The sequence below is a fragment of the Balaenoptera musculus genome, chromosome 11 (genome assembly GCF_009873245.2).
Source record: "Balaenoptera musculus isolate JJ_BM4_2016_0621 chromosome 11, mBalMus1.pri.v3, whole genome shotgun sequence".
NCBI lineage: Eukaryota > Metazoa > Chordata > Mammalia > Artiodactyla > Balaenopteridae > Balaenoptera > Balaenoptera musculus.
In genome coordinates this window covers 31,233,545-31,258,373 of record NC_045795.1, presented here as the reverse complement: position 1 = coordinate 31,258,373, position 24,829 = coordinate 31,233,545, and the positions used below count along the sequence as shown (strand labels likewise).

The following is a 24,829-nucleotide window of genomic DNA, read 5'->3' as shown; positions in this document are numbered from 1 at the left end:
GAGGCCAACCTTGCCCTCTTGACTTTCAATGGCCCGTGGAGTTTCTGTTTGCTTTGACTGATGCCTTTCTTTTTTTTTTTTTTAATTAATTAATTTATTTATTTATTTTTGGCTGTGTTGGGTCTTCGTTTCTGTGCGAGGGCTTTCTCTAGTTGGCGGCAAGCGGGGGCCACTCTTCATCGCGGTGCGCGGGCCTCTCACTATCGCGGCCTCTCTTGTTGTGGAGCACAGGCTCCAGACGCGCAGGCTCAGTAGCTGTGGCTCACGGGCCCAGTTGCTCCGCGGCATGTGGGATCTTCCCAGACCAGGGCTCGAACCCATGTCCCCCGCATTGGCAGGCGGATTCTCAACCACTGCGCCACCAGGGAAGCCCTGATGCCTTTCTTGAAAAGGTCTTTTCTTTGTCTCCAGGTTGCTTTTAATATTTAAAACCGACACATGCATAGCTGCGTCCATGGACACTGGAAACTGTCCACGGGGCTGTCATCTCCCCCCATCTACACAGCGATCTGCAGCAGTGAGCTGGAGAAGGTTCAAGAGAAAGGAGACTCTGGCATGACCAAAGGAGAGAGGAGATACAGTTGAGTTTAAGAAATCAGGAGGGCTGGGTGGGAGTTGGTTGCCCTATCCAAGTACACTAGAGTGAGAAGGCATTTTAAAAAAATTAATTAATTAATTTTATTTATTGATATTTGGCTGCGTTGGGTCTTTGTTGCTGCGTGGGCTTTCTCTAGTTGTGGTGAGCGGGACCTCCTCTTCATTGCGTTGTGCGGGCTTCTCATTGCGGTGGCTTCTCTTGTTGCGGAGCACAGGCTCTAGGCCCGCGGGCTTCAGTAGTTGTGGCTCGTGGGCTCTAGAGTACAGGCTCAGTAGTTGTGGCGCACAGGCTTAGTTGCTCTGCGGCATATGGGATCTTCCCGGGCCAGGGCTTGAACCCATGTCACCTGCATTGGCAGGTGGATTCCTAACCACTGCGCCACCAGGGAAGCCCAAGAAGGCATTGTTGAAGTTTAAAAGGAGGCTAGTTTGGGAGCATGTAAAAAGAACTACTTGTATTAATACTGTCTGTATTAACCCAAGATCTGATAAGGCAGAGAGCAGCATCAAAGTAGAGCTTTCATAAATGACCTCCCCAGATCTCCTAACAGCAAAGAGGTACATTACAAAGAGTAATGGGGGCCAGAGGTTTGAACTGCCCAGTGCTTCAGTCAATAAACGATGAAACTGGGATTTGACATGAGTCTTACGGTCTACAAAGCCCAGGGCCTTTCTTCTTCTTCTTGTTTTTTAATCTTTGCTCATATATTAGATTTGTGGCATTGTTTATTGGATGGGACAACTCAGGTGGAAATTATGAACACTTTAGTGAAAGGTTTAAATTAAATAATGGATGGCATGATTGGTTCTTAAGGCTGAGGAGGATGTTTGGGAGCGCATTTGCCTTCAGAGAACAGTGCCATGGAGCAGAACAGCCCCAGTCTCTCAGAAAACCTCTGAGTACATATAGGTGGGTGGCCTTCATGCTGCAAAAAGGGATTGTAGAATGCTCTGTCTCTGCCCCATCAGATCTGAGCTTGGTCTCTGGTCTCCTGTATTCCAGGTCTGTGATCTCTTAATTTGTAAGTGCCGGGAGAGGATGGAGGTATGATTTACTACCCACCTACAAGCGGGCGCCAGTAGAGCAGTAGGAGTTTGAGCCATTCACTGTCCAACGTGGCTAGTTCAGCAAGGAGAAAAAGGTTCTGGGATTCTAGCTTTAAGCTCCAGACCTTTCTGCAGTTTTCAGGTTGACCAGGGATAAAGGAGGGACCTGCTGTTTTAAGGGTGGGTGGAGGGGCTTCAGGTTTCTGAGTTAGGGGTACTGGAAGGGCACCAGCATCTGAGATCTCCAGACCACATTAACCAAAGATCCATGGCTTCTTTTTCTGCTGGGTAGGTGTGTCTACTCAGGAGACCACATCTGAGCTCAGCTTCACATGGAGCCCACGGGTTTCAGGAAGGAAAGGGGCTCCATGAACCAGCCGAGAATGAATGCATAACTGTGGGGATATATGCCTTTATCCAGCAGAGAGGGCCCACTGCTTTGATTAATTCTTGGGGGAGTCTGTGATCCAAAAAAAGGGTTAAAAACCACCATCCTAGATCTTTAGTTTGTTTGTTGAGCAGATAAGCAGGGATGGGAAACTAACTTGGCTTGCTGTATTATTTTCTCCCCACCAGACAGTGCTATGGTGTAAATCTGCTGAGATGACAATTGTGTGAAAGTGCCTTGGTTATGTAAGATGTTATTCCTGCCTAAGGAAATGGAAATAATTATCGTGAATTCCACAGATGTTACGAAGAAACAGACTTTCTATCTTTTTTAAAAAAATTAATTAATTAATTTTTGGCTATGTTGGGTCTTCGTTGCTGCGCGCGGGCTTTCTCTAGTTGCGGTGAGCGGGGACTACTCTCTGTTGCGGTGCGCGGGGGCTACTCTCTGTTGCGGTGCGCGGGCTTCTCATTGCAGTAGCTTCTCTTGTTGCGGAGCACGGGCTCTAGGCACGCGGGCTTCAGTAGATGTGGCACACAGGCTTAGTTGCTCCACGGCATGTGGGATCTTCCCGGAGCAGGGCTTGAACCTGTGTCCCCTGCATTGGCAGGTGGATTCTTAACCACTGCGCCACCAGGGAAGTCCCAGAAACAGACTTTCTTCTAAACTTCTTCTTTTTCTTCTTTTTCTTTTCTGATTCCTTTCTAGTCATCAGAACCTTCTCTTGGTCCTTAAGGTTGGACCATCTTTTCATATTTCATAGAGTTTTAGCGACTTGTTAGGATATTCTATCTTATGGCTCACTGGATTTTTATTGCATTTGAGTAACAATTATCAAGATGAATGGTGACCCTTTCGAGAAGGACGTTCCTTAGCTTACAGTGCCTCACCCCAGCCTACAGTGCTAGATAGAGAGGTGGGATACACATTGGGAGCTGGGCACAACAGGTCATTGACTTGCTGAAAGTAACTCAATGTTACTCTACGCAGTGGGAACATCAGTATCAGAATGGGTGGGTTCAGACTTGCTTTTCCAGTCCTCTTCTCCTACCTGAGGAGATGTGGAGGGGCAGCCTGAGGTCATGCTTAAGTGTCTCTAGGTCGTGTATGAGGCTGAATTACTACTAGGAAGGCCCGGAAGTCAGCTGGGTCTGGAGAATGTGCCATTTGAGCAGAGAGACTGCTCTTCCCACCCTGGCCAGTCAGACAAGTCTTCTCTTATAGCAACCACAGGCCACTTTCTAGAGTGTTGCCAGCACGAAACTTCTTAAGCAAACAAAGAAATAGGCTACATTTGTAGATGTGATTTCACTGCGTGCTACTCAAGGTTGCATAATACATTTACATTTTGCCCCTCAAATTAAAAAAACAAACCCAAAAATCTTATGAGGGGCCCCCTCTGATACCATCCCTAGCAGCCAATCCCTGCTTTGGTGAGCTCTCCTGTCCTCTAGTGGCCGATACAATATACAATGTAAAATATTTCCAGGCTATGAAAAGGCAGCTCCTCTTAAAACCTCTGGGCAAATACTGTCATAAGTAAATGCTATGATAAGTAACTCAGAACTGACATACAAGTCTCAACCTAGAAGACATCTCTGCCCTTGATCTTATTTTTTCTCTACATGTGTGGGTCCCTTCTGCATCCTTATACATACATTTCACACCTTTTTCATAGATGTGTTTCTAGAAGTAGAACCTTGGATGAAAAGGGCACTTCTCATAGGCTTTGGAGGACATAAATGGCCAAATTGCTCTTCAGTGAGATGGAGATATTTTCAGCAACAATGTACAAGAATGCCATTTCTCCAAGCTGTGCCAGCTGTGGGTATTTGCAAAGTGATAGTGAATAATAGTATCTCATTTTAAGTTCAGCTCTTTTACTAATATAAGGATGAACTTTTTTTCCAAACGTGTGTAGGCTATTTGTGTGTGTGTGTTTAATGAATTACCTAATCATGTCTTTTGCCCATTTTTTTCTCTTGGGTATTTATTTTCATCTTACAAATTTTAAAAAACTCATACTTTGTCATGATTATTAACTCTTTTTCTTATCGTGTATGTTATAAATTTCCTCCCAGTTTAGAGTTTGCTATGGAAGTTTTAAATGTATATGTATTTAAATCTATGCATCTTTCTTTTATTTTGCCTGTATTTGATATCTTTCTTAGAAATAACTTCCCCACTCTGACATTATGTAAACATTCACTTATCATTTTTCAGGTATATCTTTTAATTTTTACATTCAAATTTATAATTCATTTGGAATTTATTTTGGGATAAGAGAGATTTAATTTTATTTTCATGCCAAATGATTAATTAGTTGTTCCAGCAATCTTTTCTGAATGATCTATCCTTTCTTCACTGAGATAAGATGCCACTGTTATCACATAAAATTTTATTCTATCTACATTTGCTATTTGTTCTATTGATTTATCTGTCAGGGTTTGTGTCAGTAACATTAAACTACATTTTATAAATTATACTCCATTGCTCTGTAACCTTGAGCAAGTTATTTGATATTTCTGGTACTCAATTTCTTTATGGGTAAAGTTATTTCTATTTTATTTGTAATTATGGCTTCTTTTTCATTTCTTATACTGTTTACTTGTATTCAGATTTTTTTCTTGAACTTTATCTACATTATTAGTTTTTCCATGAAGCCATAATTCTGATAATCTTCTTTATTTCATTCATTTCTGCTTTTATTTTATGATTTCTTTCCTTATCATTTTGAGATGTTTGCCTTTTTCCCCCTTATTCCTTGAATTGAAAGCTTAGGTCATTAATTTTAGAATCTTTGTTTTTTAACACTATAACCTGTTACTTGTAAGATGGATATTTTTCACAGTTTGTGTCTCTGAAATTGGATTGGTCTTACCAGTGCTGTGGGCCTAGTAGCCCATGTGAAGTAGTTGTCATAAACTTTGCTGGATGAGCACTGAATAATGCAGGTGTGAGGTCAATTTAGGTGGAAAATCTGACCGTTAGGGGTTGAGTTGAAAAGTGATTCAGTAATCAGACTTTTGAATGTAAGGTTTAAGAATGCCTTAACCAATTTATTTTGCTTATATTTTCCTTCTTTAAATATGCACACGAGTGATATGTGATTAAAATCTATATCTAAGTAAGTCTGAAATAAGTATTTCAATAAGTATGAAATAAAAGTCCTAAGTGATAAAGCATGTGCCGTAATTTAATTGGCAGCCTCTGTTCTTTGTGGTACGTAGAATAGTAATATTATTACAATGTCTTACATTCAGTAAAATACAGTTTATGCATTTAAGGTTCTAGGTTCTGATTACTGCTTTAGTTGAATCCCACGGTTTTGATATATTGTACACATGTCACTGATCATTAAGTACCTCATGAGTTCCATTATGTTTTCTTCTATCATATGAAATATTTAGAGGTGTGGTTTGAGTTTCCAAGCTTATAGATGTATTCTGGCTGTCTTTTTATTATGGATTTCTAATAGTATTGCATTGTGGTCAGAGAGTGTGGTCTGTATTATATTTGTTGACACCACATTTGTGGTTCCGTGTCTGGGGCTGCGGCGGACCTGTGCTCTCTCTTCACAGCTTTGCCCTCCACTGGGCCCCACTGCAACCCAGCTACTCACCCCTCAAGCAACCAGTTGGCCCTCATGTACCGAGGGCTGCTCTAGGCTCTGTGCCATGTTCCAGAGCAGCTCTTCCCACACTTGGCTGGCTCTGAGAATCACCTGAGGTGCTTCTTTTTATTTTTAAAAATATTTATTTGGTTGCACCGGGTCTTGGTTGGGCCACGCAGGCTCCTTAGTTGTGGCATGCTAACTCTTAGTTGCGGGATGCATGTGGGATCTAGTTCCCTGACCAGGGATTGAACCTGGACCCCCTGCATTGGGAGCGCAGAGTCTTATCCACTGTGCCACCAGGGAAGTCCCCTGAGGTGCTTCTTAAACATACTGATTCTCGGGTTGTTCCCTGTAGGTCTGGGTCAGAGCCCTGGAATCTGCATGTTGAACAAGTGCCTCAAGGTGATTTTCATGACTGGACACATATAGGGAGTCAGGAAGAGGGACAGGATAGAATGCAGGGCAGTGATGGAGCTGGGCTTGAAGAGGAGGAAGTTCACTGCCAAGCATGGGCCTAAGAGGTAGAGGGAGACTTATTAAAAATGTGGGTTCCCAGGCTTCACCACGTGAGATTCCAGTTTGATGGGTCTGTAATAGGATTTGGGAATCTGTATTTTTAAATTATTTATTATATTTTTTGTTATTTTGTTTTTGTTTTTATCTTCCTTCCCCCACCCCCCTCTTTTTTTTTGTTAACTCTGTATGCAACAGTCCTTACCCTGAGAAACCCCAGGATGGGGGTATTGTGAGGGGAGGAAGTAGCTCAGCTGGCCTTTAAACTTTGTAGAGTCACAGGCAAAGTCCTCTTAAGAGTAAAGGGTTTGGTGGTAGGGTTGGGACTTGACAAAGGTGGAAAAAATATGATTCACTTGGTGGATGAATTTGAGAGGGAGTTGATAGGAAACGAATAAAGAATTGGCTAAGGGTCAGTTCCTCTGACAGATGGTGGGAATTTGCCCAGGTGCCTGGCATATGCCACATACATGTGAATCATGATACTGTGTAGGTGGAACAGCAGTCAGTCTAAAAATGTACTCCAGAGTCAGAGAAGTCCGACTCTTGTTTCTTAAAATTTTCCTATAACTGAGAGCTTACATTTTATCTGTGGAGCATCTGTGCTCTCTGAAGGTGTGCATAAAGAAGTGCAATATCCAGTCATCTGATTTTTTTTTAAGTGACTGGACAACGCACACACCTATATAAAATGATGAGAGAACAGACTGACTTTCGCACAGGAGTCATTGTACAGCAGAGTGAAGACAGTGGGTGTGCTTCTCTATCTGACTGTCCTTGGATTTCAGGACTTGTAATGGTGGGTGGTTGGGGAGTTATAATGCTTTGCCATTTATTCACTCAAACATTTATTGAATATCTATTTGTGCCAAGCACTGTTCCGAGTGCTACTAAGATGAATAAGACACAGTCTGGTGGGGAAGATGTGATATAAAAGAATGATGACACTGCAGTAGGAGGGGAACCCATAGAAGTTCTGAAGACAGTTCTTTGGATTGTGATCACCAGCTATACTCGCTAGTCTTTCTATGAATAAATCCTTTGGGGAATTTTCTTGAGATGCTCAATACAATGTACGGTGATATATAGCTCAATTCAGACCTTCTTTCTTCCACTTAGTTTAGAGTAGGTGAACTATGTGGCCGGGGGGCAAGCAATCTAACACAGAAGTTAGCATTTTTAGACTTTAGTGTTACAGGAGCTGTGATCCAACCTGGGCCAACATGTTTATTCTCTATGTGGTTTTGGTTGCTCAACATTCTGAGCCTCAGTTTTCTCATCTGTAAAATGGAAGGATAAGTAATACTTCTGTCTGTGCATTGTTATGAGAATTAAATGAGATAATGTGTGAAGATGTTAACACAATCTCAAGTATACAGTAAATGCTCAAACTTTTTTTTTGGCTACGCCATGCAGCCTGTGGGATCTTAGTTCCCTGACTAGGGATTGACCCCGGGCCATGGCAGTAAAAGTGCTGAGTCCTAACCACTGGACCGCCAGGGAATTCCCACAAATGTTATTTTTTATAAAGAAATTATTTATCATCTAGGGAACAAGATAAAGTGGGAGGTATTTTCATGAATGTAATCAAATGGTGATATCTATGTGTTGCAGGTACTAAACTCAATGATTTGCTGGAATCTAAGGGATGCTTTGCCAACATAATGTCCTCTGGCAGAAGTGTCAGCCCCTCATCTTCTATTGAAACAGGTCTAAGCGTCAGTGGGCCTTTCAGCCCCGGCAGAGGGTCTGTTCACCCAGAGTAAGTAAGGGTCCAGGGAAGTGCTGTAAACGTTGGGGTCAATTCTGACCAGGCAGCCAACAGTCTGAGAGGTAGTGTGACATATTTGGCAAAAGCATGGATTCTGGAGCCAGACTGGGTTCAAATCTTACTCTGTCACTTAGCATCTGAGTGAATTTGGGCAAATACTTCACCTCCCTGGTGAAGCTTTCTTATCTGAAAAATGGGGGTAATACTTCACAGTTGTGAGGATTAAATGAGGTAATACATATACTGTAAAGAGATTAGAGGACTCCTGGCATACAATACAGGCTGTGCAAGTGCTGGCTGTTATGAAGGTGAAATTAAACTACATATTTTTTGGGAATACATACATACATACACAGGTGGTAAATCTTAAAGAAAATCAAAGAAATGATTACCATAACAGTCAGAGTCAGGATAGTGGTTACCTCTCTGGGAAAGGGACACACAGATGGTTTTTGGGGAATTGGAGGAAAGGGCTGGCCATGCTTTATTTCTTCTCCTGGATGTTGGCTTTAAAATTATTTGTAAAACTGTGTTTAGAAAAAAAGTATTCTGTACTTTGCTCTGTTTATATTTCTTTTATGGTCAAATGTTTTGAAAACCTTTTTCTAACAATTTTTGTTATAAAGAAAGTAATTTAAATTGGTTGTAGAAATTTTGAAAATATAAAAAACAGTATTAAAAATAACAATCACAATAATCTTATCTCTTAGAGAATCAGTGTTAACATTTAATTTTTTTATATGCATGAGAAAAAATCGATTTCTTTCTTATGCATAGAAATATGTATTTATTTTTCACAATTAATATCATATTATACTACTTTTTTTGCAAAACCTGCTTTCTCCAACTCTGCATTTACCCACTCTTCCACAATCATCTGTTTATCTGTCCATGTCCTCCTCCCCTTGATCCTAAGCTCCTGAGAGTAGGGACTGTTTGGATCCCCAGTGTCTAGAGCAATGCCTGCCACAAAATGTACTCAGATAAATGTTTGTTGAGTAAAACAAAGTAGATGGACATTTCTAAAGTTCTTTTGGAAAGTTCCCTTTATCCTTGCAATCTTTTCTACACAGTTTGTTCGGCAAACACAAATATATAAAAAATATTTAGAAGAGACATATTTCACCCCAGTGTCAAAATTATCATACGTTTTGAACTGGGAGGGGGACTCTTGAGTTGTTGCATTTTTGCTCTATCTGCACACTGCAAAAGTTCAAAGTTATTAGTGTAGATATGTTTATTAAAAACTAGAGATCGAGGACTTCCCTCGTGGTGCAGTGGTTAAGAATCCCCCTGCATGGACTTATATATACTACCAAATGTAAAATAGATAGCTAGTGGAAAGCAGCCCCACATAGCGCAGGGAGATCAGCTCTGTGCTTTGTGACCACCTAGAGGGGTGGGTTAGGGAGGGTGGGAGGGAGACGCAAGAGGGAGGAGATATGGGATATATGTATATGTATAGCTGATTCACTTTGTTATAAAGCAGAAACTAACACACCATTGTAAAGCAATTAGACTCCAATAAAGATGTTAAAAAAAAAAAAGAGAATCAGCCTGCCAATGCAGGAGACACGGGTTCGAGTCCTGGTCCGGGAAGATCCCACATGTCGCGGAGCAGCTAAGCCTGTGTGCCACAACTACTGAGCCTGTGCTCTAGAGCCGGCGAGCTGCAACTACTGAGCCCGCGCGCCACAACTACTGAAGCCGGCGTGCCTAGAGCCCGTGCTTCGCAGCAAGAGAAGCCACTGCAATGAGAAGCCCGCGCACCGCAACGAAGAGTAGCGCCCGCTTGCCGCAACTAGAGAAAGCCCATGCGCAGCAACGAAGACCCAACGCAGCCAAAAATAAATTAAAAATAGTAATGATAATAATAAAATAAATAAATTAAAAAAAACAAACAAACTAGAGATCAAGCTATACAAGACTTGTGAGGTTCTTTATGACTTGCAGGCAACATAGTCTGGAGTTAACCTGGAGATCCAGCTCTGCCTCTGTCTAGGGTGTGTTTTATCGTTAGCTGCCTTGAGGGCGCATGCATTTCCTTTGCAAATGGAAATGATTCTATTTACCCCACCTATATCACAGGATGTTTGCAGGGAGCAAACAAGACTACCAGTATGAAGTTGGTTTGAAACAATTCAAATATCAGGGTGATGTAATATTATGAAAAAAGATCCTGTGACTTGATAACAGATAACTACATCTGAAAGCATTGTCCAAGGCCATCTATCAAATGCAAGGCCACTTAGACCAGAAGTGATTGCTTTTTCTGTTGACACTCACAACAGTTTGCTGTAGGCCTTTCTGACTGCCAAGAAGTTCGTTATTAAACATAATGCTCTGTTATTACAGCCATTTCAGTCTAGGTTTGTTTTTGATTATTTCTGCCTCTTCTCTTTATACTGACTGATTTTTTTCTTTCCAGTCAATGGTTTAATTGAACACGTATCTTTTTTGGCAACAGTTTTATTTGAAGCATAATTCACATACCATATAATTTACCGGTTTAAAGTGTACAAGTCAGTGGTTTTTAGTGTATTCACAGGGTTGTGCAATCATTACCACAGTCAATTTTAGAACATTTTTGTCACCCCCCAAAAGAATCCTGTACCCTTTAGCAGTCACCCCCATGTCCCCTATCCCCCCAGCCCTGGAAACCACTAATCTATATTTTATCTCTATGGATTTACCTGTTCTGGATGTTTCATGTAAATGGAATCACCAGTATCTGGTCTTTGGTGTCTGGCTTCTTTTATTCAGCCTAATGTTTTCAAGGTTCATTCATGTTGTAACATGTATCAGTATATCATGCATTTTTAATTTTAATTTTTATATTTGTTTATTTGGCCACACCGCATGGCTTGTGGGATCTTAGTTCCCTGACCAGAGATCGAACCCGGGCCCTCGGCAGTGAGAGCACAGAGTCCGAACCACTGGACTGCCAGGGAATTCGCATCATTCATTTTTTTAAAAATTGTGGTAAAAAATATGTAACAGAACGTTTGCCATTTTATCCACTTTAAGTGTACAATTCAGTGGCATTAAGTTATACTCACACTGTTGTGCAACTGTCACTACTATCTATTTTCAGAACATTTTCATCACCCCAAACAGAAATTCTGTGCCCATTAAGCAATGATTCTCCATTCTCCCCTCTCCCCATTTCCTGGTACTCTACTCTAATCTAATCTACTTTCTGTCCCTATGAATTACCTATTCTAGATATTTCATATAAGTGGAATAATACAATATTTGTCCTTTTGTGTTTGGCTTATTTCACTTAGCATAATGTTTTCAAGATTCTTCCATGTCGTAGAATATATCAGAACTTCATTCCTTTTTATGTCTGAATAATATTCCATTGCATGTATATGCTACATTTTATTTATCCATTCATCTATCAATGGACATTTGGGTTGTTTCCACCTTTTGGCTATTTTGAGTAATGGTGCAATGGACATTCTTGTATAAGTATCTGTTTGAGGGTCTGTTTTCAGTTCTTTTGGGTATATGCCAGGAGTGGAATTGCTGGGTTATATGATAACTTTTTAAAAATATTTATTTATTTGGCTGCATTGGGTCTTAGTTGCAGCACATGGGATCTTTGTTGCAGCATGCAGGATCTTTTTTTTCGTTGCAGCGCATGGGCTCTTTGTTGCGGCACATGCGCTTCTCTAGTCCGCACGGGCTTAGTTGCCCCACAGCATGTGGGATCTTAATTCTCTCATCAGGGATCAAACCCACGTCCTCTGCATTGGAAGGTGGATTTTTAACCACTGGACCACCAGGGAAGTCTCCGATAATTCTGTATTTAACTTTTGGACACTAAACTTTGTAAGCATGCACCTTTTGAATATATTTCAGTTCCCTCAAATTGTGAATATATAAATTATATGCTCATGGACTTTTATCGAGGAGTAGTCTTAGTTCTCATACATGAGGGGAATTCTAGGGTAAGATCAGCTTCTAACTTCCAGTTTAAGCACATTGAAGAATCTAACCCTTCTGCTTCCTTTCCAGCCCTGCTGCAGATTTGGATCTGAAATCCTCCTCCTCACATTCTGATCAGTCCTCTGAAACCTCACTGCCTGAAGCCCAAAAGGATAAATATCCCCAGGAATTCAGCCTGCTTAAGTTGCAGACAAGTGAGTAAGTCATAGGTCCTCCTCCACTCTCAGGGTCTTTGCAGAAGGCTGCCATACTGTTGGGTGCCATTCACTGAAGGCCCATTAGGTGCCAGGCATTCAACACACTTCATCTCTAATTCTCACAACAACTCTGCTAGGCAACTATTTTTTTTTTTTTTTTTTTTTAGATTTCATTCATAATCACTCCACTCAGATAATTGGAATTAACATTACTTCCAATTTCCAATGTACTTAACTTTTAATTTATTTATTTTATTTTTATTTTTGGCTGTGTTGGGTCTTCGTTTCTGTGCGAGGGCTTTCTCTAGTTGTGGCAAGCGGGGGTCACTCTTCATCGCGGTGCGCGGGCCTCTCACTATCGCGGCCTCTCTTGTTGCAGAGCACAGGCTCCAGACGCGCGGGCTCAGCAGTTGTGGCTCACGGGCCTAGTTGCTCCGTGGCATGTGGGATCTTCCCAGACCAGGGCTTGAACCCGTGTCCCCTGCATTAGCAGGCAGATTCTCAACCACTGCGCCACCAGGGAAGCCCTAGGCAACTATTTTTATGTGTTTTGCAAAAATAAAAGGCTTTTATGTAAAAACCATAAATGTACTGTAGCAAAATACTAAAACAATAAAGAAGTATGTAGAGTATAAAAACCCATACCCCAATATTCTCCAGGAATCTTCCCATTCTGCCCCATAGCTGTGAAGAGTTTGATATATATTCTTTGAGAATTTTGAAATGTATATGTATGTATACATTTATATATATGTATGTTTGTATATATATATTTATTGCTTGTAATATACCACCATATTTTCACTGGTAGAAAATAGTACACAAATTATTTTCACTCAAAGTAAATAGATCATGGACCTCTTTCTTTGTCAATACATATAGACCTATGTGGCTAATACAGACCTACCCATTTTACACAGAAGGAAACTGAGGCTTGGAGAGATTCAGTCACCCATACAAGTACACGAACCTAGGAAATGGAGGGATGGGATTAGAACCCAAACTTGCTTGCCTCCAAAGCCTGTGTTCCTTCTCGGCCACCAAAGAGCACAAGAGTTTCTTAAGCAATCCTAGAGCTGTCAGGAGATCTTTTATTGTTTAAAATCACTCTAGCCATTTTACAGGAAAAGGGTCAAATGAGGAAACAGAGACACTGAGAGGTCCAGTAACTAGCCTAAGGTCTCACAGCAGCCTTTCTCCTTGGTCATAATCGTATGTACACATTTCCCCGTGTCACTGTAGTGCATGCATGTGCCACTGTCGCTGCCAACACCAGGTATCATCTGGTTAAGATGCCACGGGTGTTCCAGCCCTTCCCTGGTTGATGGGCATTCTGTTCTTCCTGCACACTTAGAAGAGAAAGGTTGGATTGTAGGTGCTTGTAAAACTGTCTCTGAGCTTCCTAACCCATACATCACTTCCAACCATAAAACTGGCTTTATTTTTGAAGGGGAGGGTATAAAGGGAAAAAAAGAAAGCCCTCTTAGATAGCTTTCTTCCTACTTCCCTGCCTTTTGTGCCTAGTTCCACAGAGTCTGACACTGCCCTCGATGTGGAACCAAGGAATTATACACGTTAATAAAGGCTGTATAGCCAGATAGTGCCTGGGGGGGTTTTCACAGTGTTTTGTCCTCCAGCTACATTGTGACGCTGGGAGCAGTGCTGATGGAAGGAATTCTGATGTCTTGCAGAAGATGGGCAGCGTCCTGAGTGGACATTTTACCCAAGGCTTAGCAGCAACATCCACACCTACCATGTTGGAAAGCAGTGTTTCTTTAACGGGGTCTTCCTCGGCAACAGGAGGTCTCTATCAGAGAGGACGATGGACAAGTGCTTTGGGAGGAAGAAATATGGTAACGTTTTCCTCCTGGACCTTAACTGTGCAATGTTCAGAAATACTCCTGAGTCATGACTCTGCAGGCCCAGCATCACGTGGCTGGGGGCAGCCCTGTGGGGTCACCAGGTCGCCCAAGTGCAGCCAGGAAGATAGGAAAGCGAAGGGATGGTTGGCAGACTGCACTTTTTGGCATAGAACTCACAACATATGCTGATCTACATTTTTGTTTTTCTCTGGATTTCATAAAATGCTAATGTGACATTTAAGTCATCAGATAAGTTCTCTCAGATACTTATTAATAGAAACCTCCACTGAAGTCCGAGGAAAATAATTCATGTTTTAATTAAATGCTGCCTGTCATATGCATTTAAATCGTACTTTAGATTCTCTTTTTTTTAAAAGTGCATTCTTTTTTAAAAAAATTAATTAGTTAATTTATATTTCGGCTGCGTTGGGTCTTCGTTGCTGTGCGTGCGCTTTCTCTAGTTGCAGCGAGCGGGGGCTACTCTTCGTTGCGGTGTGCGGGCTTCTCATTGCGGTGGCTTCTCTTGTTGCGGAGCATGGGCACCGGGTGCCCGGGCTTCAGTAGTTGCAGCACGTGGGCTCAGTAGTTGTGGCACGTGGGCTCAGTAGTTGTGGCTCGCAGGCTTTAGAGCGCAGGCTCAGTAGTTGTGGCACACGGGCTTAGTTGCTCCGCGGCATGCGGGATCTTCCCGTACCAGGGCTTGAACCCATGTCCCCTGCATTGGCAGGCAGATTCTTCACCACTGCGCCACCTGGGAAGTCCCCATACTTTAGATTCTTTACAAGGAAAACATCCTGTAAACCTTAGCCTGAAGCACGTGTTGTTATTTAGCAGCTGATTTAATAAAAGGTAGTTGAGATGAGGAGTTATATACATCTCTCCTCAGCTTTAACTTGGTGAGTCCTCTGTCCCAACCTAGCCATCGTGGATTTACTGAAAGACCCTAAAGAGTTTCTGAATACTAAGGGACCATTTATGGCACACGCTTCTTTAGAAATACCCCTACAGGATTCAGCCATTGCTTCAGGGAAGAATAAGATTGCTGTAGTAGGAATACAAAGAGAAAGAAATGGAAAGCTCTCATTTTTGAGTTTTAAAGTAGACTTTTAAACTCGTAGCAGAGACAAAAGACCAAGGCTTCTGTTTGGATAGAGAATACACCAAAAGCCAGACTAAAGTAGTCACTGATATGGGGACTTCTAGGAGTCCTGTGTCCTGCCCAACTCCTGAGATCAAAAGCTAGTGGGTGATCGGATGTGAATCTAGCTGGGGCTTCTGCCTCACAGGGTGGCTATGGGAAGACCTCGAGCTTCAAGGTGAAGTGGCATCTGGCCTGACTCTGAGCAGGAGAGTGGTGATAGCTATGGGCAATGTTTGGGTGGAAAGCCAGCCTCAGGGTCTCATCCAGCCAGGAGATGTGGAAGAATAACAGCATTTCTGTGCCTTGTAAAGACTGTGGAGGTTAGGACAGAGAGAGAGAGAGAGAGAGAGAGAGAGAGAGCAAGCTAGGAGAGCTGGTCTTACAGCTGGAATCCCGGAGGCCACTGTACGGTGCACTTTCGACCATCAAGCCAGGGGTCATCTGAGAATAAATGTGTGCCTCACCTGATGCATTGTGGAGGGGGATGGCTTCTGAAGGATCAGACTAGATGACCCATTTTAGCAGACAACAGAAATAGATGCCAACTCTCAGAGAGTAGCAGATACCCATGTGTTTTGCAGACAGTGACCCAGGAACCCAAAGCCTTCCACTAAAGCCTTGATGTCATGTAAGCCTGTTGTGCACACCCCGACTTCCCACTCCTAATTGAGATGCAGCCATAGGGTAGAACAGGAAGGATTTATTTTTTAATTTTAATTTTAATTAATTTATTTATTTTGGCCACACTGCGCGGCTTGTGGGATCTTAGTTCCCCAGCTGGGGATTGAACCCGGGCCACAGCAGTGAAAGCACAGAGTCCTAACCACCGGACCGCCAGGGAATTCCCAGGAAGGATTTATTTAACTGGTTTATGTCTGAAAACAACTGAGAAAAATCAAGAAGGGATTAAGTTTAGCTTTCTATTGCTTAGGCATGCTCTTGGCTACAAGTAAGAGAAAAATCAAATTATCAGAGACTTAAATCATAAGATATTTATTATGTAATTAACAAGAAGCTTTGACATCTAGGTGACCTATATAGTCTGGTTGCCCAGTGATGTCATCAAAGATGTAGGCTCGTTTCGTTTTTTTTTTTGTGTGTGTGTTACCATTCTTTGTAGTGTTGGATTTTCTTGTCTTGATGCTTGTCACCTTATGGTCACAAAATAACTGTTGCAGTTCCAAGAATCATTTTTATATTCAAGACATGAAAAAGAGGAAAATCTCTTGTTGCCTTCCCCTTTTAGAAGGAAGGAAAAGTTTTCCCATATGGTACTTGGGAGACTTCCTTCCACTCGTGTCTCACTGGCCAGAACTGGGCCAACTGCAAGTACGTATCAAAAGTAAATGAGATTATCATGATAATCCGAATCCTAACCCTAACCCATCACTTCCCTCCTAACTCGAAAGTAAACATTGTCCTGAATTTTGTGTTTATTATTCCTTTTCCTTCCTCCCACCCTCCCTCCCTCCCTCCCTTCTTTCCTTCCTTCCTTCCCTCCTTCCTTCCTTCCTTCCTTCCTTCCTCCCTCCCTCCCTCCCTTCCTTCCTTCCCTTTACTGTTTTTATTTTCTTGTCTCCCCAACTAGATAAGATTCCCTATTCTCTAACCTTGAATTTTCCAGATTAAAAAAAAAAATTGGGATGCGGGTGATATTAGCCTAGTCCTGATTTCAAATAATAATAACAACTGCTACCATTTCTTTTTTTTTTTTTTTGGCCACGCCGTGTGGCATGTGGGATCTTAGTTACCTGACCAGGGATCGAACCCAAGCCCCCTGCAGTGGAAACGCAGAGTCTTAACCACTGGACCGCCAGGGAAGTCCCCATTTCTTTTTTTTAAGCATTACGTGGGTATACTATTTTTATTTATTGACGTTTAAATTTCACCATTAAACATGGAACAGAAGTATATGCTGGCCCTATGTTCAGATTTTTGAAATAAAGATAAATGGACAGATAGCTTTAGGGGTGCAACATACTAAACATTGCACAATATATATTAAACAACTTAGATTATACCTTTATACATTTAGTAGCACAAGTATAGGGATAAGCCATGCAATTGAAGGAAAAACTTGTTCAGGACTGAACAGAGAGGTCCTTGGTTGCTGACAGAATCTCCCCTTGACTTCAGACTTGAGACAAACCAAGGAGTCTGTCAATATACAAAAACCACTGAATTCAGGAGAAACGGTAGCAACTGGGTAGATATTAAGGAATTGGCTCTTGCTAATTCAGATTGTGGGGACCAGTCTGAAGGGTTGGCTGGATGCTGGAAATGCTGCAGCTCAAGTCCAGGATCTGTAGATTAGAAGAGCAGTCTAGAGACAGAATGGTTAGTGCATTCTTCAAAAAGCCCCGGTTTTCCAAACAAGTTCCTAGGATACTTTCCCCAAACAGGGTGCTACCATTTCTTGAGTGCTGATTATGTGTCCAGATTATTCTCATTCAGTACTCATGATAGCTATGCAAAGTAGACATTTGAAATAAACAGTTTATAAATGAGGATTCTAAGGCTTAGGGAAGTTAAACTGCTTAAGGGCACAGAACTAGAAATTGCAGAGCTGAATTTGGACTCAGGCGTGACTGATTTCACAGTTCAAGCCCTTCTCACCCCTTCTTGCTGTCACCTGACCTTTACTTGTCAGTACCCTGGTTTGGGTTTCCAAAGATAGGGTCACTCCACCGTCCTTGCTTTGAATCCTCAGCATTTCATCCTCAGGAAGCGCTCAATGCACAGATGTAGTTGATGTTATTTCCCTGCACTTAAGAGCTAATAAAAAGTTTAGCCGAAGAGTCTTAGCTATTGAAAAGGGTTTTGAAAGAGTAAAAAATGGAAAATTAAAAAATCAAGTACTCCAGTAACTCAAGTACTTCCACCAATTGTGCAGATGGCTTTTCTGAGTTAGCTAGAGAAATTTGGGCAGGTAGGAAACAGCTTATTAAAAATCTTCCCCAGCTCTCCCTTTGGCTTGCATCTTGTGGGTACAGGTGAATGGAGCAATATCAAAACAAGCATTTAAAAATTAGAAAGAGGGTCCTGTTCATTGGGTGTGTGAGCAAAGAAGGAGGTTGTGCTTCCAGCCATGCGTCCTTGCTTCTGATCCCAAGGTGGTTAGTCTTGCAGTCCAGGATTATTCCCTTAGGAGATGCATCTGGTGTAAGAGGTGCAGGTTTAAACGACCATCCTGTACCAGGCTGACTCCATGTGGTTAGTTACTTGTTCCTGGGGCATTGGAAGCGGCTGGGTTGGGTGTCAGAGCATGGGCTGAGGAAGCGGTGTTTGCTCAGCATCAGCAGACTTTTTCGTGACTCCTCTTCACCAGGAAGGCCACCTCCTACTGCTACACTACCCTAGTCTTTGAGTCAGAAGGAGTAGCAGAACCCTTATTAGTTGATTTCCTCCTGAGACCCAGTCGGAGAGGCAGAGCCCCAATTAGAGCTGCCTCTAATCCCGGAGGGATTCAGGGATTCAAAGTGCACTAATGTTCAGGAATGAAAAGATTTCAAGTCAGAGTTCATGCTGATCATTTCAGATACTTTTGATTCACCATTCATTTTAAACCAATGCATCCCATCCAAACCTAAGCTATTCTTCTCTCCCAGGGTGAGGTAATCATAACAACACCTTTTAAAAAACGTTTCAAACATAGGCTCGCACTTCATTTGTTTTTCTTAATCTGTTTTATTAAAATTTATTTTTAATTTTTATTTTATTTTATTTTAGGCTCACACTTTTCATCTCCTCAAGGTGAAACAATCACAAACAGAACATTAAGATACCTATATGCACCTCATAATAAAACACTAAATTATCCTGTTTCTATCGTCATGTCAATTCTTTTTTTTTTTTTTTATAAATTTATTTATTTATTTAATTTATTTTTGTCTGTGTTGGGTCTTCGTTTCTGTGCGACGGCTTTCTCTAGTTGCGGCAAGCAGAGGCCGCTTTTCATCGCAGTGCGCGGGCTTCTCACTGTCGCGGCCTCTCTTGTTGCGGAGCACAGGCTCCAGATGCGCAGGCTCAGTAGTTGTGGCTCACGGGCCTAGTTGCTCCGCGGCATGTGGGATCCTCCCAGACCAGGGCTCGAACCCGTGTCCCCTGCATTGGCAGGCAGATTCCTAACCACTGCGCCACCAGGGAAGCCCGTCATGTCAATTCTTACAGCAAATCTGTGGATCACCTTCAGCCCTTTTTAATGATTTTGTTTTCAAACACCATTCACAGTTATTGACCCCAGGAATGGAATCCCAAAGGTAACTCCAGGAGATAATCCATATATGTATCCAGAACAGAGTAAAGGCTTCCACAAAGCAGGATCAACTCTCCCACCAGGGAATTTTTCACTGTAAGTGTATGTTAATACTAGGGTTATTTAGTTAACTTTAAAGGAATTGTATTTCTTTCTACTACATATAAATTATATTTTACAAGGGGTGAATCTCAACAAGACATATTTGGTGAGAATTTCTAAAAAAATCTGTACCTAGTTCCTTAGTGTATGCACATGTACATGTATGTAATTGAAATCATACACAGGATCTTGACTACAAAAAGGTGGTTGTTAATTTTGTTCCTGTTATTATCAACAAATATGAAGACTTCAATTTTCATACTGAATCAGATTGTTGGTTAGTGACTACTATTTGGATTGACTTGTACTTGCAACTAAGCATTGAGGAGAAAGGGAGGGTCATTAAATTAAAAGAAAAAACAGTTGGTATAGTACATTAAAAATATTTTAAAAAATCAATCATGTTCCAAAGAAAACAAAACCACTAATTTGAAAAGATACGTGCACCCCAATGTTCATAGCAGCATTATTTACAATAGCCAAGATATGGAAGCAACCTAAGTGTCCATCAGCAGATGAATGGATAAAGAAGATGTGGTGTATGTATACAATGGAATATTACTCAGCCATAAAAAAGAACGAAATTATTGCCATTTGCAACAACATGGATGAACTTGGAGGGTATTATGCTTAGTGAAATAAGTCAGACAGAGAAAGACAAATACTGTATGATATCACTTATATGTGGAATCTAAAAAGTAAAACAAACTAGTAAATATAACAAAACAGAAACAGACTCACAGATATAGAGAAAAAACTAGTAGTTACTAGTGGGAGGGGGAGGGGCAACACAGAGGTGGGGGTTAAGAGGTACAAACTACTATGTATAAAATAAATAAGCTACAAGGACATATTGTACAGTACAGGGAATATAACTGACATTTAATAAGAACTACAAATGGAGTATAACCGTTAAAAATTGTGAATCACTATGTATACACCTTAAACATATTATAAATCAACTATACCTCAGTAAAAATTAATCATGTTTGTTTTAATGATGTTTACTAAAAAGGGTAAAAAAGTAAAAAGAATTATGGCCCTTAACAGTTTTGAAGCCCATACGTAACAATTAAAACCAGAAAATAAGACATTTTATTGAACACAATGATGTATTGATCTCTTTGCCATAGAAACCATGCCAATCTTATGGTTGCCTTTTCTGTTTTTCAGAATGCCTTACGAAAAGAAATTTGATACATTTATTCCACTTGAGCCTCTTCCACAAATTCCCAAGTGAGTTCTCTCAGCATGTTTCATATTATCCTATCTTTATGAAAATATCTATTGTTTATTTTCTCCTATGGAGGAGCTCATAGACACCTAACACATAGGGACCTTTTGAATCCCAGCAGGTGGGTGAGGCAGTTTGAATGGAGGGTTTTTGGTTTTGAAGGTCAAGTGTCTGTGGAGTCTGGCACCTGGGCTGCTCACATCTTCAACAGATATGATTGACAAATACCAGATGCCATGTGTAGTCCTAGGTGTGCACTGTGAGGGGTTTTATGTGTAGCAAAAAGTCAGGGTCCCTGCTTTCCAAAACATAAGAGTTTGTTAGAAAAGACAGGGCTTTCCTTGGTGGGGCAGTGGTTGAGAGTCCGCCTGCCAATGCAGGGGACATGGGTTCGAGCTCTGGTCCGGGAAGATCCCACATGCCACGGAGCAACTAAGCCCGTGTGCCACAACTACTGAGCCTGCGCTCTAGAGCCCGAGAGCCACAACTACTGAAGCCCGCGCACCTAGAGCCCGTGCTCTGCAACAAGAGAAGCCACCGCAATGAGAAGCCTGCACACCGCAACGAAGAGTAGCCCCTTCTCACCGCAATGAGAGAAAGCCCGCGCACAGCAATGAAGACCTAATGCAGCCAAAAATAAGTAAATAAATAAATAAATTTATTAAAAAAAGAAAAGAAAAGAAAAGAAAGACATATGCTTAAATGAGTGCAGCCAGGGAGGACGGTTAGAGTTTGAAGAGGCAGAGAGCAAGCTATTGGAGTATTTCTGAATTTGAGGGAAGTATCATTCCTCTGATCTTATATGTTAGCTCAGCTCCATTCTGAACCTTATACATTTTGATATGTAGGTTATCCTTATTTTTTGAAGAATTCTGCAGTTCACATTGGTAGTTTCCTTTTGACTAAAGAATTCCTTAATAGAGAGATTTTGAATTTCCAGGTAGGAGAGCTTTTTGGTTTTTATTTTGTAATTCATTTTTACTTTTATCACCTCGTGATCAGAAAATATTGTTTTTATTATTTTTATTTTATGGAACTTATCAAAATTTTCCCTGTGATGTAATATACGTTCGATTTTGGGACTCTCTCCACATGCATTTGAAAGTACATTCTATTTCATCAGGATGCGAAGTTAGATACATACCCAGAAGATTTATCTTATTGATTATTCTGTTTAGTCCTTATATTTTCTTACTCATTTTTGTCCACTCATTTTGTCCACTCGGACCAAGAGTTGGTGTGTTATAATGTCCAAATATTAGTGTGTTTCTATCTTTATTTTTTTTATAGATTTCTTTTTTTTTAAAATTTATTTATTTATTTATTTTTGGCTGCGCTGGGTCTTCGTTGCTGCACGCGGGCTTCCTCTAGTTGCAGAGAGCGGAGGCTACTCTTTGTTGCAGTGCGCAGGCTTCTTGTTGCGGTGGCTTCTCTTGTTGCAGAGCACGGGCCTAGGTGCGCGGGCTTCAGTAGTTGTGGCTTGCGGGCTCAAGAGTGCAGACTCACTAGTTGTGGTGCACCGGCTTAGCTTCTCCGCGGCATGTGGAATCTTCTCAGAACAGGGCTCGAACCCGTGTCCCCTGCATTGGCAGGCGAACTCCCAAACGCTGCGCCACCAGGGAAGCCCTATCTTTATTGTTAATTGTAGCCATTAGCATTATAAAAATATCTTTCTTTTTCTCATTTAATGCATTTGTCCTATGTTATACCTAGCCAGATATTAAGATTACAACTCTTAATTTGTTTTGTTTGCATTTGACTAATATGCCTTTGCCCATTCTTAGACTTTCGAATCACCTTGTTTTAGGTCTTTCTCTCAGACAAAGAATTGGATTTTGCTTTGTGAGCCAACTTGAAAATCTTTCTTTAAGGGGTGAATTAGGGCCATTTGCATTTATTGATTTGACAGATTTGATTTCCATTCTATCATAATAGTTTATGTTACATGTATTATGTGTATTATATTTACCTGGAGTCTTTCACTGTTTTCTTTGATTATTTCAACAAAAGTTAAAAAATTATTTCTTCTGATGTTTAGGAATGCTTGTGTTCTTATCCTGCTGGTTCTTTATGCTAATATCTTTCTATATTGCTCTTCATCCTGCTTTTCTGTTTTTTCTTTTTGGCCACTGCCTCACGGCATGCGGGATCCTTAGTTCCCTGACCAGGGATTGAACCTGTGCCCCCTGCAGTAAAAGCACAGAGTCTTAATCACTAGACTGCCAGGGAAGTCTGTCATCCTGCTTTTCTTACTTGGGCTTCTACTATTGGGTTGTCAGCTTTAAATGATAACCATTACTCCCACCTATTACTATGTGTGGTAATCCTCCTCTTCCTTCTTACAGGAAACTTCAGCAGGTTTATCAGGGTATTTTCTCAATCATGATGCATTTCTCCCTAAAAATATGAAAATTTTAGCTGCCAAAAGATGAAAACATTCTTCGTCTTCCTGCTCTGACTCATCCCAGGAACCTCATTTCCTGGTACCTCTCGGAACCCACACACTGCAGCCCAGCATATGCCCTTTCAAATCTCAACAGACCTGGGAGGACGCTGGGTGTCTGTATTAGCTGAGGTCCCAGCAGAAAGCAGAAAGCACACTCGGGTGGGATTCTGAAGACAGTTTAATGAAAGGACTGTTTACCAGTGTGTGGGCAGATTGGGGAAACTCACATGGGAGGGTGAAGCACCCAGGGGCTCCCACCAGTGGGAAGCTCTTACTACTCCTGGTCTGAACAGCAGGAGGAGGGCCCATGGTTCACAGAGCAGCAGGAGATGGAGAAGGGCTGTCTGAAAGGACCTGCGGCAGAGGAGAATACAGCGGCTCCAGAACTGGGGTACCTCAGGAGATAGGGCGGGAGCCGAGGAGCTCAATAAGACATACCCCAACCTCTGTCTTTCCACCTTCTGATTTCCTGTTGGTGCCTCCCATTAGCCAAGCCCAGCTCAAAGGTGGGGGCAGGGAGGAGTCAAGGTGATGCAGGCTACTGGGGTCAACTTCTTGGGTAGAGAGGGACACAAAAGAGATCTGGGTTTGGGGCAGGGGCAAATGGTGAAGACTAACACGGTGTTTGATTTCGATACTTTGTCTCCAACATGGGAGGCCTTCTTACTTTTGGAGGATGTAGTGCCTTGTCTGCTGAAGGTGTTTGAAAATTTTGCATCAGATGAACTCAACTCAGGGTATTGTTTTCTTCCCACAGCTTGCCTTTCTGGGTGAAGGAGAAGGCCAACGAGCTGAAGAATGAGATAAGAGAAGTTGAAGAGCTTGACAGTTGGCAGCCAGCGGTCCCCTTGCTACAGAGTTTGCTACCTGCTGGTGGGTCAAAGAACCTTCAAAAAGTAGCATAAAAACTGGAGGCAAGCCCAGAAGAGCAGGCTTTTGAGAGGCTTCACAATGGAGACGAGAGAGGCAGAGAGCCTCTCCCAGAGTGGATGGTGCCCTTTGCCCTGAGATGGCCCTTGGGCAGATGCCATGGTCGTGTGTCACCGTGTGTGGTTGAGAACTGTTAGTCTTGTAATGGAGCACAGCCTTTAACTCCGTGCCTCTGTCCACAGGTTCTTTGGACTTTCCAAGAGAATCTTGAACAGAAACAGGTCCAGGAAGCAGGCACTGACTGTCCTCTGGAGAGCCTTTTCCTGTTAATTGATTCTGTTAGTGCGACTGTTCTAAATCAAATGTTTGACTTGGATGCAGAATCACTGTGTTTTGCCTCTTTTAACTTTTTTTTTTTGGCCGCGCTGCACGGCTTGTGGGATCTTAGTTCCCCGACCAGGGATTGAACCCGGGCCCTCCGCAGTGAAAGTGCTGAGTCCTTACCACTGGACCGCCAGGGAATTCCCTTAAGTTTATATTTTGAAAACTTTCAAACTGATAGAAAAGTTGCGAGAATCGTACAACAAACAGACACCTACATATTCTTCACCTAGGGTCTACAACTAACATTTGTCCAAAGTTGTACACATTCTCTTTTTCTCATATTATTACTATTATTATTTTGCTCAATTATTGCTATCATTTTTGATAAATTTATTTATTTATTTATTTTTGGCTGCGTTGGGTCTTCGTTGCTGCGCACGGGCTTTCTCTAGTTGTGTGGAGCGGGGGCTACTCTTTGTCGCGGTGCCTGGGCTTCTCATTGCGGTGGCTTC

General features: G+C 41.8%; 1 protein-coding gene across 1 annotated transcript; it reads left to right on the top strand.

Moving 5' to 3' along the window:
• The first annotated feature begins 433 nt into the window (after positions 1–433).
• Positions 434–24,334, top strand: SPATS1 (spermatogenesis associated serine rich 1). The gene is made up of 9 exons (XM_036870118.1): positions 434–580; positions 7,776–7,923; positions 11,956–12,080; positions 13,775–13,936; positions 18,816–18,839; positions 19,317–19,437; positions 20,617–20,679; positions 23,881–23,996; positions 24,236–24,334. The coding sequence occupies exons 1-9, from the start codon at positions 439–441 to the stop codon at positions 24,262–24,264; spliced, it is 930 nt and encodes a 309-aa protein (XP_036726013.1). The 5' UTR covers positions 434–438; the 3' UTR covers positions 24,265–24,334.
• Positions 24,335–24,829: the final 495 nt, after the last annotated feature.